The 14,855-nt window shown below is 43.2% G+C and overlaps 1 protein-coding gene across 3 annotated transcripts in view; it reads right to left on the bottom strand.

The window, feature by feature from the left end:
- pde5ab (phosphodiesterase 5A, cGMP-specific, b) overlaps positions 1 to 14,855 on the bottom strand; it is a 142,767-nt gene that overhangs the window by 37,949 nt on the left and 89,963 nt on the right. For all 3 annotated transcript variants that reach the window (XM_031299827.2, XM_031299825.2, XM_031299826.2), the window contains exons 9-11: positions 2,316 to 2,424; positions 2,135 to 2,219; positions 103 to 278 (exon numbers count right to left, since the gene is read on the bottom strand). In XM_031299827.2, the coding sequence (XP_031155687.1) occupies positions 103 to 278; positions 2,135 to 2,219; positions 2,316 to 2,424 (370 nt within the window). The remainder of the gene's footprint in view (positions 1 to 102; positions 279 to 2,134; positions 2,220 to 2,315; positions 2,425 to 14,855) is intronic.

Here is a 14,855-nt window from a genome sequence, read left to right as displayed (position 1 = left end):
GACAGAAAATGAAATTAGTAATCTCTGGTGTGTGTGTGTGTGTGTGTGTGTGTGTGTGTGTGTGTGTGTGTGTGTGTGTGTGTGTGTGTCTGTAAGGCTGACCTCCAGAGTGACTTCTTGCTTGGCCATGGCTCTCTCCACTGTTTCGTACATCTGTGTGTTCTGGATGCCGAGACCACAGAAGATGGCAAATGCCTCCAGGAACTGCTCATCATTCCTGTTGAAGGCTTTCACACTGCCTGATGCTTCGTCCATCTTGTTCACCAACTGACATACACCTACATAGACACACACAGAAACAGACATAGGCTATAGGTCATACACAGTCACTGTTTTTGTAGTTTTTTTGTATTTCAACAATTAGGAATGAGAAACAAATAAACAACAAAAAGGATACTTTTTTCAAAATGTTAGCATACATCATGAACTCTGAGCTATAAAAAAAAAAAAACACTCAGCATGCTCAACATGAGCATGCCGCCAGAGGTTCCGTCCCTCACCTTTCGCTTTCTTTGTGTTGCCATTCTAAACTCTGGTCCATTTGGAAAACATCCTCCAAGCTAGAACCAACAATCAAATTATTTGTACCTTTTTTTGTAAAATTCTTAGTGTACACTGGGCAGCCATTTCAATTCCAGAGCTCGCCTCCCTACGTACACACGATCCACCAAAACAAGTTCCTTCCCGAGGCTATTTTGCAGAGGCACCATACCTGCTTCCGGCGCCGCCCAAGACGATTGTGATTGGTTTAAAGAAATGGCAATAAACCAGAGCACATTTTTCTCTCATCCCAGAATGCTGTGTGGACTCATCAACAAGGCCCGGGACCCAACTGACCATCTCTGACTGACCCCTAACCCCCCACCCACAGTCATTACACCTTACATGAACACACATTGTAGACTATTACCCATGACCATTTCACACATTATACATACTGTGAACTTTTGCACATCCCCTGATCAATATCTTTGTACACCCTGCACTAAACCGTACAGCCTTCCTTCTTGCCCTTTCTAAAACAGTTATATTGTATATATTAGTTATTATAAGTGTCTTTTAACATACTTTACATTGTAATAAATCTATTCTGTATTTATGTTTTTGACTGTAGCAGTACTGTGCCTTATTATTTATTTCCTTTTTAATATATTTATTGTATGCATCAAATACACTAAGGCAAATTCCTGCAAGTGAAAACTTACTTTGGTAATACATATGATTCTGTTTCTGATTCTGGACACAAATCTGTGCCTTATACAGAAACAGAACAGAATACTGCATCTCTAATGCTATTTATGTATTCATGAAGCAAAAAAAGAGCTAGTCTGAATTAATGTGTTAGAGGAGAAGGACGCAGAACATTTCATTGTAATAAACGAAGCTGTTTTGATCTTGGCATCACCAGGACTCTTAAAGGTTGAAGAGAGGCTCTGTGGATCTGTTTTATTTGATCATTGAGGGACATCCACGGTCATTAGTCATCTTTATAGCAAACTAATGGAGCTGCTATCAGCTAATTATGCTGATGATAATCACAGTGATGGGTGGAGTGGCAGGACTATTCATGGATGGACAATAAAAGTGGTAATGCTATGCTGGCTTAATGTGTTCTCAGGCCTTTGATTTAAGATTGTTAAAGCATCTAAACCCTGGCAATGGTGTTACATCACTGCCTTGAAAAGTAAAAACCCCAGAGACAGTTTAAGTACTGAAGCAATCTGGTAATAATATTCACAGTGCTCACCTCTCTCTGGGTTTGACCGATATATGTCTTTGGCGATATGTGAGGCTGACACCGGCCTTGTCAGTAACAAAAATACACTTCTAAGGAACATTTTGCCACTAACTACACATACTTCTTGTCTGTCTGTGCTGGTGGTCTACACCTAACATCTTGCTGTTGTCTTATCTTTTAAATAAGTGCATCATGCTAGTTTTCTCCCAACATATCTTACTGCAGCTAAGCTACTGTCATAAACAGATGAAAAAGAAGTGGTTTAAGCCAAGGTTTAGTACTTCAAGGGGCGCTTCACCAGAGAGAGAGAGCGAGAGAGAGAGAGAGAGAGAGAGAGAGAGAGAGAGAGAGAGAGAGAGAGAGAGAGAGAGAGAGACAGAGAGAGAGCGATCCTACCTATGACTTTGTCCTTCTTGCCATTTCTGATGGGAGTGCAGAGCAAGCTCTTTATCTGGTTGCTGGTGTGATCTGGGTTTTCCCTCTGTCAGAGGACAAAAGGAACAATTACTCACTTTGGGAAAAAAGCAAAGAAAAGATAAGAAAAGAAAAAAGAAAAGAAAAGAAAATATATACTGACTGTCCAAGGGAACCGTTGGTCCTTGGTGACGTCTGCAATGTTGAGAGGCTGCATGGTGTTTTTAACATACTGGGCGTACATGTAGTTAATCTGACTGACATCACAGTCCCTAAAGAGACACACAACAGCACAAACAACTTCATAACATCCATGCATAATGAGATGATGCACCAAGCACACCTGGATTAACCTCTTAAACCCTGCAGGACCAGTGGGGGAACACACCTTTAGTTGTTTTGTTTGGAGGGATGCACCTAACTCAGACATCTGATGATATCTCATGTTTCTATGGAGTTTGAAGCACTGAACTGTAAGTCACTTTGGACAAAAGTGATTGCCAAATGAATGTTATGTAATATCTGGCCATGTATTGTTTAAACCCCCAAAAAGTTTCTAATATGTACACTCCTTTTAATGATTACTAAAATGTAGGTCAGAATCTAGGATAACACAGAGAGTACCTTAATTTGTACTGTTCAAGGACAAATTATGCGTACTTGTGGTATAAGACCTTAAAGGTCCAATGTGTAACGTGTTCATTATCAAAATCTGTGTTGCCCGTTCACAAACCTTTTTCATGAACTACCACCACCATCAATTCCAAGTATTCCTATTGGCTTGAAATGTTACATTTGCATTCTCATGAACTGGGGTAGACGCTCCATATTCATGCGCCATTTTGAAATACGTTAAGGGACATACAGGACATACTGCTCCGCCTTTCGCGTTTTCGCTGTCACATGATAAACTCACAGGTGCTGCTAATGCTGCTAATGTGTATCGTAGCTTCCCGGCCACGGCAAGTTTGAAGAAGGAAACATGGAGGACCACACGTATTCAAAATTCAAAAAAAAATTTAAAACTTCTTCTTCACCCAGAAAAAGAAAAAGGATATTGAAAAGAGCAAGAGACCGTTTTTTTAAGCGTTAAGGCTACCGTAGCTGTAATACGTACTTTGAACTGTGTGGTGCGAGAGAGTTGATTGCGATATATGATCTCAACGCTAAATGGGAGAAATTTCCCGAGAATCAACCCCTGCGGAACTCCACACATTGTTGGTAAATTCTCTGATGTAGCAGCTACCAATTGATACAAAATAGTGTCTATCTTGAAAGTAGGATGTGAACCAATTCAGAAATGTGTTAGAGAGACCTAACCAGTGTTCGAGTCTTTCTAATAACATATTACAGTCAACCATATCAAAAGCAGCAGTAAGCTCTAATAACACGAGGACAGAGACTTTACCAGAATCTATGCTGATTTTAATGTCATTCAGAACCTTGACAAGAGCAGTTTTGGTACTGTGGTGGGTCCTAAATCCAGACTGGAAAATGTCAAGGTAGTTATTTGATGCCAGAAAGTTGCTGAGTTGCCTAAATACAACTTTCTCAATAATTGTACTAGTAAATGGTAGGTTGGATATGGGCTTTAGTACAGATGCATCCTGATTAGCTTTTTTAGTGGCATAGTGGCTTGCTTACTGCAGTTTTCAGGGCTTTGGGAAGACCCCTGAAAGCATTAAACTTAACTTTCCGTGATACGTCTGTTGCCAGGCAACACAAAACCTTTTCAAACTAGAATTATGCCTTGCGACTGCATGCCTCCGCCAACCAGTCAAGTTGCAGTTTACATCAATGTCTGTCCAAATTCATATAATATATGTAGTGACGACTTTTAAGCACTACATTAATAAAAGGTATTAAAAAAGTGTTTTTTGGGCAAATCGTGGATGCTTCACAGACATCTTCACCCCGGCAGCACAGAAGATCTATACAGTCACCACAGTTTCAAGATAAGTGTCACCAATTCAGTGTCCAACCAAAAGTCTCCCCTTCTGTTCCAGAGTTATGGCGTTGAAAAGTGTTTTTACTGTACATTATGATGTCACAGTGAAATTTACCTTTGACCTTTTGGATATAAAATGTCATCACTTCATCATTTTATACTCTATTCGCCATTTCTGTGAAATGTTGTCATAATTAGTGTAAAAAAATGTGAAATTTGGAGAGATTTCATCAAGGTGCATTCACAAGAATGGGATGGACAGACGTGAGCACACAGTGCCTTGACCTTTGACCTCCAAAATCTAATCAGTTCATCCTTGAGTCCAAGTGGACGTTTGTGCCAAATTTGAAGAACTTTTCTTTCAGGGGGTTCTGAGATATCGCGTTCACATGAATGGGACAGACAGACGGACAGCATGTGGAGGACTTGAGGTGTGAAACAATTTCTTTAAGAGTTGTAAGATTTATGACATCAATATCAGTCATCTTTGCCAGATTAGTTCTAAAGTGCTGAGACGCGTTATTTATTTTTTACTGAGGAAGCACTGATAGTTTGCCTAATCCTTCAGATTTTTTCAGTGAAAAACACAGCATGACCTTGTAGAGTTAACGTCAGGAGGAGTTGCTACTTGTGGGTTGGTGAGTTATAAATGACTCATTGTAGTAAGTAACTTTCTAAGAGACACTTCAAAGACAGATTTTGACTATTTCTTCACACAGCTTTGCCCAGCGGCTCTTTCGAATCAATCTAGCAAGCATTCTTACCCTAAACCTGAACCTGCGTCCTTAAGCTTCAGGCTAACAGCACTGAATTATAAAACATGTGCTGGTTAATAAGTCCACCCCGCACCCTGGCCCAGGTCTGAAAGCTGAAGCCCTCAGTCATGTCTGTCAGTGCTTTATAAGCCTGTTTGTTATTTTTAGTCACTCCAAGTTCAGCCACCAGAGTCAGCTATAATACTGTGATACTGTAATGATGGAAAATGGATATATAAACAAAACATGAGGTTTAAGGCACAAGCCAGTGGATTTTGGCCGTAGTGCTATGGCGAGACGGGTGTGTGTGTGTGTGTGTGTGTGTGTGTGTGCGTGTGTGTGTGTCTGTGTGTGTGTGTGTGTTAGAGAGAGACAGAGAGAGGGGGGCGTGGCAACAAACAGAAAACGCTTGTTTTGCTGGGTGTGTGTCAATTTTGAAGTACTTGTACTTTACTTTAGAATTGAAATTTTATGCTTCTTCTAGTTCACTACATTTCAGTGGGGAATGAAAAACGTTTTATTCCACTACACTTATTTGGCAACTTTAGTTACTTTTCAGATAAAGAATTTACAAGTAAAACAAATGACGATCTTATATTACATGATGCAGTGCTTTGCTATTAAACTAATCAGCAGTGTGTACCTAGCATTGGCTCCTCATAGACAAATTACAACATGTAATAATAATATCCAACAATATAACACTCTGAAAGGAGTGTTTCTGCATAATAAATAATTTTACTTTTGCTACAATTACGTACATTTTGCTGAGAATACTTTTAATGGAGAATTATTAGACTTTGGTACTTTTTAGTAAACAATCTGAATACTCTATCACTGCAGATAACAATATAAGTGTGTCTGTGTGTTTGCTTGGTTTCCAACATCCTATTCATGAATGGCTAATTATAACAATGTGTTCGGTCCAGACTGGCCTCAAATATCTCTCTCTCTCTCTTTCTCTCTCTCTCACACACATACACATGCTTCAGACATACTGCACAGTATGTGCATCTGTACTCGAGTTTAATTACCCAAACACACTAAAATACACATTTCCTTTCTCTCTCTCTGTGATTGACTTAAATTAGCCCGCAGAATAGCTACCAGCACCACTAAAAACCATGACTGGCTTTCCATTTCACGGCCACAATTACAGTCTAGATCCAGTAAAAGTCAACTGCCCTACTTTGTCAACTTATAATGCTCTGCCTGCAGATCCTGCAAGCCGGCTCAACATCAGTTCAGCTCGACTGAACTTCCTGCTTCTGCAATACAGATGCTGTATCGCTGTAAAGCCGCAGCCCCGGGTTAATGTCACTATAAAAAGCCTCCTGGTTCCAGCTGGTCAAAGCGAAAGCTGCAGGGCCCCTCCCCTAACGCGTTGGCCCAGTTGGAGCTGCCCCGTTTTGCAATATCACAGTCCTCCCAGAGGAAATCCAGCACAAACACACAGGCGTATTTAAAGGCCGTTATTAGATCTAAACAGTGGAGAGACAGCCATGAGAGCAAGCTGTAGAAAACTAAAAACTAAAAAACGAGACGTTATGGAAGACGAGACGAGATGGGACATCTGGTTTGTGTCATCCCTGACAGTGTTGGGATTTTCACAACTGCCCATTTTCCCTTTCTTTTCCATGGTCAACTACATACTGAGCTCTGTTTGCACACACAGATATAAGCGCTTTGATTTGGAGAATAACCACTCACCCAACTGTGTTAAATCTCCATTTCAAAACAGAAAGCTGACAACATCTGACAGGTCTATCTGTTTAACCAACTGAAAGGTTTTATTGACTCTATGTGTCCTTACTATAGCTCTGGCCAGGAGCAGGTATTGATGCAAAAATGTGCTTTCAATAAAACCTGAATGTTTGTGACCCTGTTTTTAGTACCATGTATAGTGGTAACGTGTTGTTTTCACGGCAGGGATCGCCCCGCTTCCCAGTATTGCACGCTAGTGGGCTCGCAGATTCAATAAACCAGCCAGATTCATAAACGATCTAACTAAAACAATAACTATGAAATATAAGTCTACTTGTGCTACATTGGGGGGTGAAAGAACACAACAGGATGTCACACAAATAGGCTTTTTAAGTGACACTCCCGCCGCCGCACCACCCTGTGGCAAATCGCTGGATCGCTTTCTTTGGTCTGAACGCACCTAGCTGTCAACAATTCCAGTAATTTCCCAAAGAGCAAGCACTGAGTGCAACATTGGTGAGGAAAACTTCCTTTTAGGGAGAAACCTTGGACAGACCCAGGCTCTTGGTAGACACTGGTGGTGCCGGTTGGGGGTGTGATGAACAGTGGCAATTATAGTCACAGTAAAGATAATGGAACTATGACTAGAAATAGTAGTTGTAGTAGTTCATACGTCCTGCTATGCCCTGCAGTGCCCTGCTACGTCCTGCTACGTCCTGCTACGCCCTGCTACACCCTCTCACACCCTGCTACACCCTGCCAAGTCCTGCTACACCCTGCAGTGCCCTGCTACGCCATGAACTACTACAATGACTATTTCTATTCATAGTTTCATTGGCCCTCACTTATCAACCTAAGAAACCAACTCCTCTTACGACAGGCTTCACGTGTGATTCATGAAACGTTCGTATCACACCAATCAGAGCGTAAGAATGGTCGTACATTGATAAATGCAGCGGCTGGAAACAATCACAATTTAAATATCATGCCCTATATATTCTCCGTTTTGAGGCCTTGCCCCTACAATTTACGACATGGCGAGACGTAATCCGGCTGAGAAGCGGCACTTTCAATAGGTGGAGATTGAAACCCTGATATCTCAGGCTCATGTGCACTAACGTGTACTATTTGTCAGCCTGAAAACTGGGATTAAAGGCTGTAGGAAGAATGTGGAATGGAAAGAGATTACTGATGCGGTCAACAGTGTTGCCGTGGTAAATCGGACTCCAGCTGAAGTTTATTTAATTTATACATCCTTGACATATGTACAGTATAGTCCTAATAGTAATATACAAGCTTATATTGCAATCTATTAGGCCTACATGTAGGTGTACCTATGTTTAAAAAATGACACGGTAGCGGAGTTTATGCAGTGTCTTTTATTTTACTCGTGTTTTTTTCATGAGTCAGAGCCAGGCAACCGTGAGCTGTGAGGGAGAGCGTGTGTCCTCCGACCCCCGTGCTGCACCACCACCGGCGATTTGATCGTAACCTCCGCTCACATCCATATTGATAAATGCCGAACTTTGCGCCGGTTTTACGCTTGTTTTCTGTGGTACGGTTGTTTCGCAAATGAGGGCCATTATCTTTATTGTGACTATTATTGCCTTTGTTCATCACACCCCCAACCGGCACCGTCAGACACCGCCGACCAAGAGCCTGGGTCTGTCTGAGGTTTCTGCCTAAAAGGAAGTTTTCCTCGCCACTGTCGCACTAAATGCTTGCTCTTGGGGGAATTACTGGAATTGTTGGGTCTTTGTAAACTACAGAGTGTGGTCTAGACCTACTCTATCTGTAAAGTGTCTCGAGATAACTCTTGTTATGATTTGATACTATAAATAAAATTGAATTGAATTGAATTGAATTTGATACTATAAATAAAATTGAATTGAATTATGCAACTTCACTTCCGGTTACACACGTGATGAATCAGAATCAGAATCAGAAAGGGCTTTATTGCCAAGTACGTTGCACATACGAGGAATTTGTCATGGTGTTGTTGGAGCATGTCACACATACAAATATAAGAAGGATAAAAAGATATAAACAATATAAGTATAAACATATACACACAGTACGTATTAATAACGATAAAATAAATTTAAATAAATAGTAAAATAAGTTAAACAGTAGTGAAAAGGGACGCTACAACAGAGTAGGTACAGTGGCATGAGGAGCCAGAGGTGGGGTGTGGAGAGAGTCAGGATGGATTCCGAGCCTTGTTGATAAGGCTAGTGGCGGAGGGGAAAAAACTGTTTATGTGGCGTGAGGTTTTGGTCCTAATGGACCTCATCCTCCTGCCAGAGGGGAGTGGCTCAAAGAGCTTGTGTCCGGGGTGGGAGGGGTCAGCCACAATCTTTCTAGCACACTTCAGAGTCCTGGTGGCGTATAGGTCCTGGAGCGGCGGCAGATTGCAGCCAATCACCTTCTCAGCTGACCGAATGACACTCTGCAGCCTGCCCTTGTCCTTGGCAGTGGCAGCAGCGTACCAGATGGTGATGGAGGATGTGAGGATGGACTCAATGATGGCTGTGTAAAAGTGCACCATCATTGTCTTTGGCAGGTTGAATTTCTTCAGCTGCCGCAGGAAGTACATCCTCTGTTGTGCTTTCTTGACGAGGGAGCTGATGTTCATGGTCCTGGGAGATGGTAGTTCCCAGGAAGCGGAAAGACTCCACAGTGTCAATTGTGGAGCCACAGAGGGTGATGGGGGCAGGTGGGGCTGGGTTCTTTCTGAAGTCCACAAGCATCTCCACTGTCTTTAGAGCGTTGAGCTCTAGATTGTTTTGCTTGCACCAGGTCACCAGGTGGTCAGCCTCCCACCTGTAGGCGTACTCGTCTCCATCAGAGATGAGTCCAATGAGGGAGGTGTCGTCCGCAAACTTCAGAAGCTTGACGGACTGGTGACTGGAGGTGCAACTGTTTGCGTACAGGGAGAAGAGCAGAGGAGAAAGAACACAGCCCTGGGATCCGGTACTGATGGTCTGTGAGTCGGAGACATGTTTCCCCAGCTTCACATGCTGCTTCCTGTCAGACAGGAAGTCAGTGATCCACCTGCAGGTGGAGTCAGGCACACCAAGCTGGGAGAGCTTCTCCTGAAGCAGAGCCGGGATGATGGTATTGAAGGCAGAGTTGAAGTCCACAAACAGGATCCTGGCGTAGGTTCCTGCGGAGTCCAGGTGCCGGAGGATGTAGTGGAGGGCCAGGTTGACTGCATCGTCTACAGACCTATTGGCTCTGTAGGCAAACTGCAGGGGGTCCAGGAGGGGGTCGGTGAGGTCTTTGAGGTGTGAAAGCACAAGGCGCTCAAAGGACTTCATAACCACAGAGGTCAGGGCGACGGGTCTGAAGTCATTAAGTCCTGTGGTCCTTGGCTTCTTGGGGACAGGGATTATGGTTGAGGTCTTGAAGCAGGCTGGCACGTGGCATGTCTCCAGTGAGGTGTTAAAAATGTCTGTGAACACTGGAGACAGCTGGTCAGCGCAGTGCTTCAAGCTGGATGGGGAGACAGCATCCGGTCCAGCAGCTTTCCTGGGATTCTGTCTCCTGAACAGTCTGTTGACGTCCCTCTCGTGAATGGAGAGAGTCGTCACTGAGGTGGGAGGGGGGGTGGAGGTGGAGGGGACCTTTAAGGAGGGCATTGGTGGGGGGGCCCAGGACCCTGCTGAGGTGGGCGAGGTGGAGGTGATGCACAGTGGCTGTAGCTGTAGGGAGGTGTCGTGGGGGATGGTGTCAGGACTGTCCTTTTGTCTTTCAAATCGACAGTAGAACTCGTTCAGGTCGTTGGCTAGGTGTCGGTCATTGAAGGAGTGGGGGGTTTTAGGCTTGAAGTTGGTGATCTGCCTAAGTCCTTTCCAGACAGTCGCAGAGTCATTAGCTGAGAAATGGCGTTGGAGCTTCTCAGAGTACCGATGTTTAGCCTCCTTCACTGCCTTGCTAAATTTGTACTTTGACTCTTTAAATCTGTCTTTGTCCCCACTCCTGAACGCCTCTTCCTTAGCCAGCCTTAACCTTCTGAGTTTGGCTGTGAACCAGGGTTTGTCATTGTTGTAACTCACCCTGGTGCTTGATGGAACACAGCAGTCCTCACAGAAGCTGATGTATGACATCACAGCCTCTGTGTACTCATCCAGACTGTTGGTAGCAGTCCTGAACACATCCCAGTCAGTACAATCCAAACACGACTGGAGATCCTCCACAGCTACACTGGTCCACTTCCTTGATGTCCTCGCAACAGGTTTGCAGAGCTTTAGTTTCTGCCTGTAGGCGGGGATCAGGTGGACCATGACGTGGTCAGAGTGCCCCAGTGCAGCACGGGGGACGGCGTGATAAGCATCCCTGACTGTGGTGTAACAGTGATCCAGAATGTTCTCCTCTCTGGTCGGGAATTTAATATGTTGACTATATTTAGGGAGTTCATGAGTGAGGTTCCCTTTATTAAAGTCACCAAGGACAATAACTAGGGAGTCCGGGTTGGTCCGCTCCACACACAGTATCTGGTCGGCAAGCATGCGCTGCGCGTCCTGCACGTTGGCCTGCGGTGAGATGTAAACACCGACCAGAATGAATGAATGGAACTCACGGGGTGAATAAAAAGGCTTACAGTTTATGGTGAAATACTCCAGGTCAGGAGAACAATACTGCTGGATCACTGTCACGTCGTTGCACCAACCGCTGTTGATGTAGAAACAGATTCCTCCACCTTTAGTTTTGCCGGAGAGAGCCGTGTCTCTGTCCGCTCTGAAAAGCTGGAAGCCTGCCAGCTGCAGCGCAGAGTCCGGTATTAATCCACAGAGCCACGTCTCCGTGAAGCACAAAACAGCAGATGAAGAAAAGTCCTTGTTTCCCCCCAACAGCAGTTGTAATTCCTCCACTTTGTTGGGCAGAGAGCGCACGTTAGAGAGGAATATTCCAGGTAACGGTGTGCGTGATCCTCGCTGGCGGAGACGCACCAGCGTACCGGCCCGTTTCCCTCTCCTCCGGCGTTTCTCTGCGTGAGCAAAGGTGAGCGCACCTTTGACCAGAATGTCCAAAATTTCCAGTGAAGGGAGAAGAAAAGTGGGAAATAAGTCTGATGGTGTTGTTGCCCTGAAGTTCACGAGCTCTTCACTTGTGAATGAGATACGGGTACCATCGCAAGAAACAAAGTTAAAACACAAAACAAAACAAAACAGAGCGCTCCAACACACCGTGTCGCCATTCTGCGGCGCCATCTTGATTGGCTATGAAGAATGTGACGCAGTTCAGTTTGTTTTGTGGAGTAAAAAAAAAAAAAAAATGTATTGATTTTTCAAACGGGACATGGACCCCGGTCTCCAGGGTGAAAGTCCTGTGTTTGTTTGACCCATCCACCCCCCCCAACCTGTCTCCATTTGGCGCTTTTAAACTTCCTCACCTTAAACGTGCAGTATACTTGCCATTCCTGACCTGTCGCACGACAGTGTGACGTCATGGGAGCGCCGTAACTGTTTATACTCCCGCCTGGTGGTCGCGACACTAGTTAGTTGCAGTCTTCTCCTGAACAGAGGTGGCGCAACTGAGGAAAGGCTACCGACTTTGCTATTTCTACGGACTAGAAGAAGAAGAAAAAGGTAAACAACGGCAGAACTGGCAGCAGCATTGACGTCAATGTTTCGATTTGATTCGATGACCTACTTCGTCGGATCAAGCCTTTCATTCACCATAAAAGAACTCATCTTAACCCAGTAAGTTTACAAGAGAGACTTGCAGTCACTCTGACAGTCCTGGCATCCGGTTGCCCTCGAACTCGTCCATGCTTCCTGTTTGCTTTGTTGTGCGGCGCACGACCTTTGGTCGCACACTTTAAATCCTGGCGCTCCAGCGAGATCTACGTCATTTTGACGTCACATTAATGCGCTACAGGTCGGGAACAGCGACTGTAAAGAGGCCTTTACTTCCTGCTTTGCTCCCTTCAGAACTACTACGGCCACTAGAGGGCACCGCCACTAGAAACCTAAATATAACTTGTGATCGATGCTCGAACAAACAACCTATGTGGGTTGTTTTTCGGGGGTCTCGGAAACCTACTTAGCAGTATTATGACTATAAAATCAGGTTGAGGGGTTGTGGCACACATACCCTCAACCGTATAATTATGTAATATATCTGTTCTTTCAGGTAGACTATACTGATGCCCAAAACCTAATAAAATACTGTAGTAATACCGGCCCCATATATTGGTGAGTTACAGTATACAGCAAACACAACTGTACACATACACACACACATGCACACACACACACACACACACACACACACAGTCCAGTTCTGTTGCTTGACTGAGATTAAGATTGAATTTTAGAGTCTGCGTAGCAACTGGGGAGGCCAGGCCACCCTGGAGATGAGAGGGGTGGGGGGGGGGGGGTTTCCTATCTCATTGCATCGTTAAATTAGATTACATCTTATTCGCTCCTCCTGGCTGGAGCGCGAGTTGATGTCAGGAAGCTCTGCAGCTGTAGCCTCCTCCAATCATTTTCTTCTTATCCTGACCATCTAATCATCCTGCTGCTTTATTTTCATTCCGCTCCTATTTCGTTGTGTCCTTTTTTTCGACATTCTCCCCTTGTCAACTCCACAGATCTGGAAGAAGTAATTGAGCGCCTAAAGTATTGCACTTGTTCTCTTAATTCCATCCCTACCAAACTGTTTATATCTGTCTTTTATTGCTTTATAAAAACAAGGACTGGCATTTTGCTGCTTCTCTCAGGCGTGCTGTTGTCTCACCTCTGTTGAAGAAAAATAATATAGATCCCGGTATAGTTATTATATATATATATATATATATATATATATATATATATATATATATATATATATATATATATACTACTGCAGACCAATTTTGAATTTTACAAGCAAAATACTGAATATAAAAAAATTGTATACAAACAACTAGATGAATATCTTTTAATTCACAATATGTATGCTACCTCTGGATTCAGAGCCAATTATAGCCCAGAAACAGCTCTCATAAGAGTAATTAATGATCTTTAGATCAAAAGTGACTCACAGAGAATTTTGATTTTAATACTGCTTGACATCACTGCTGCCTTTGACACCGTTGACCATGACATTTGAATTAAAAGGCTTCAGTTGGTTTAGCGGGTCCTGTTGTTAGACAATGTCTTAATTCATGTGATGAAGGATTTAAAAAAAAGGTTTGACAGTAGTCAGTGTAAGTTTAACACTGCCAGGTTTACAGTAGTAGGTTGACAGTTGGACATTTTAAAAAGTAATTAAAAGTAGAATAGTTAGATTCCTTAATACTTTTATACTTTTGATAAAGTAATTGAAATAGTTACACTACTATTACATTTTAAAAAGGGTAACGTGTAATCGGTAACTTATTACATTTCCAAAGTAACCTTCCCAACACTGGTAAGGATTGCTATATCAACATAGTTTGTGGGGGTTGATGTAACAGAAAAAAACATAGTCACAATAAAGTCTATATTGGTGTGTAGAAAGAGATGAAAAACTTAGCTGGGGTAGGAGAAGCATTGTTCCAGAACAAGATAGATTTAAGAAAGTTTATTGGAAATGTGGCCTTAATTTGGAAAAATGCACCGCCAATGCCACAATGGTCTCATTTGTTAATGGGCATGACATAAAGGTAGCACTATAATGTGACAATGTTTCATTGATTCTTCACATAGCAACTTAAATTGGCTTTGTCAGCTGAAATATACAGTATTTATTACTTTTACTTTCTCTATTAATCTGTACATATTGCTGGCCTTGTGCTGCTGCAACAACTGAATTTCCCAGGTTTATCTTATCTTTTCTTGAAAACATACAAACAGGTAACATTGTTTTACCTCACATCTCCATCCACTGTAGTAGATCTACTACACCACATATACAACTAAAATAGCTGTGGCATGCAATAAGATTTCATGTTGACCTCAAAACCGTCTTGGAAAGGCTTCGGACTGCTTCCAAGACAGTAAAAGGGCCCACTTTATCATGATGAACAGGTTGTGATTAAGGAGCTGTCAAATCAACCCTGAAGACAGGCCAAAAGAGCCTGGCTAATGAGAACAAGAGCTTTGAGCCGAAGCCAGCGAACAAATGTCTGGGTATTTGGCAGGTGAAGAAGGCAGATTATCTTAAGAAGATCCCATGGGGCTGCAAATCAGCTCTGCAAACCTATGATTTTTGGACACCAACCCGACGGCCGACCTTCAGCAGAAAAGTCGGTCGGACTGCCTCCCCGAGTTGGTCAAAAAAGTCTCCATTTTCAAAAATGAAAACCGGCAGCTGATTGGACAAACGC

Source organism: Sander lucioperca, chromosome 17 (genome assembly GCF_008315115.2).
Source record: "Sander lucioperca isolate FBNREF2018 chromosome 17, SLUC_FBN_1.2, whole genome shotgun sequence".
NCBI classification, from domain to species: domain Eukaryota; kingdom Metazoa; phylum Chordata; class Actinopteri; order Perciformes; family Percidae; genus Sander; species Sander lucioperca.
Note: the sequence above shows the minus strand (reverse complement) of the source record. Positions and strands in the feature narration are given on the sequence as shown.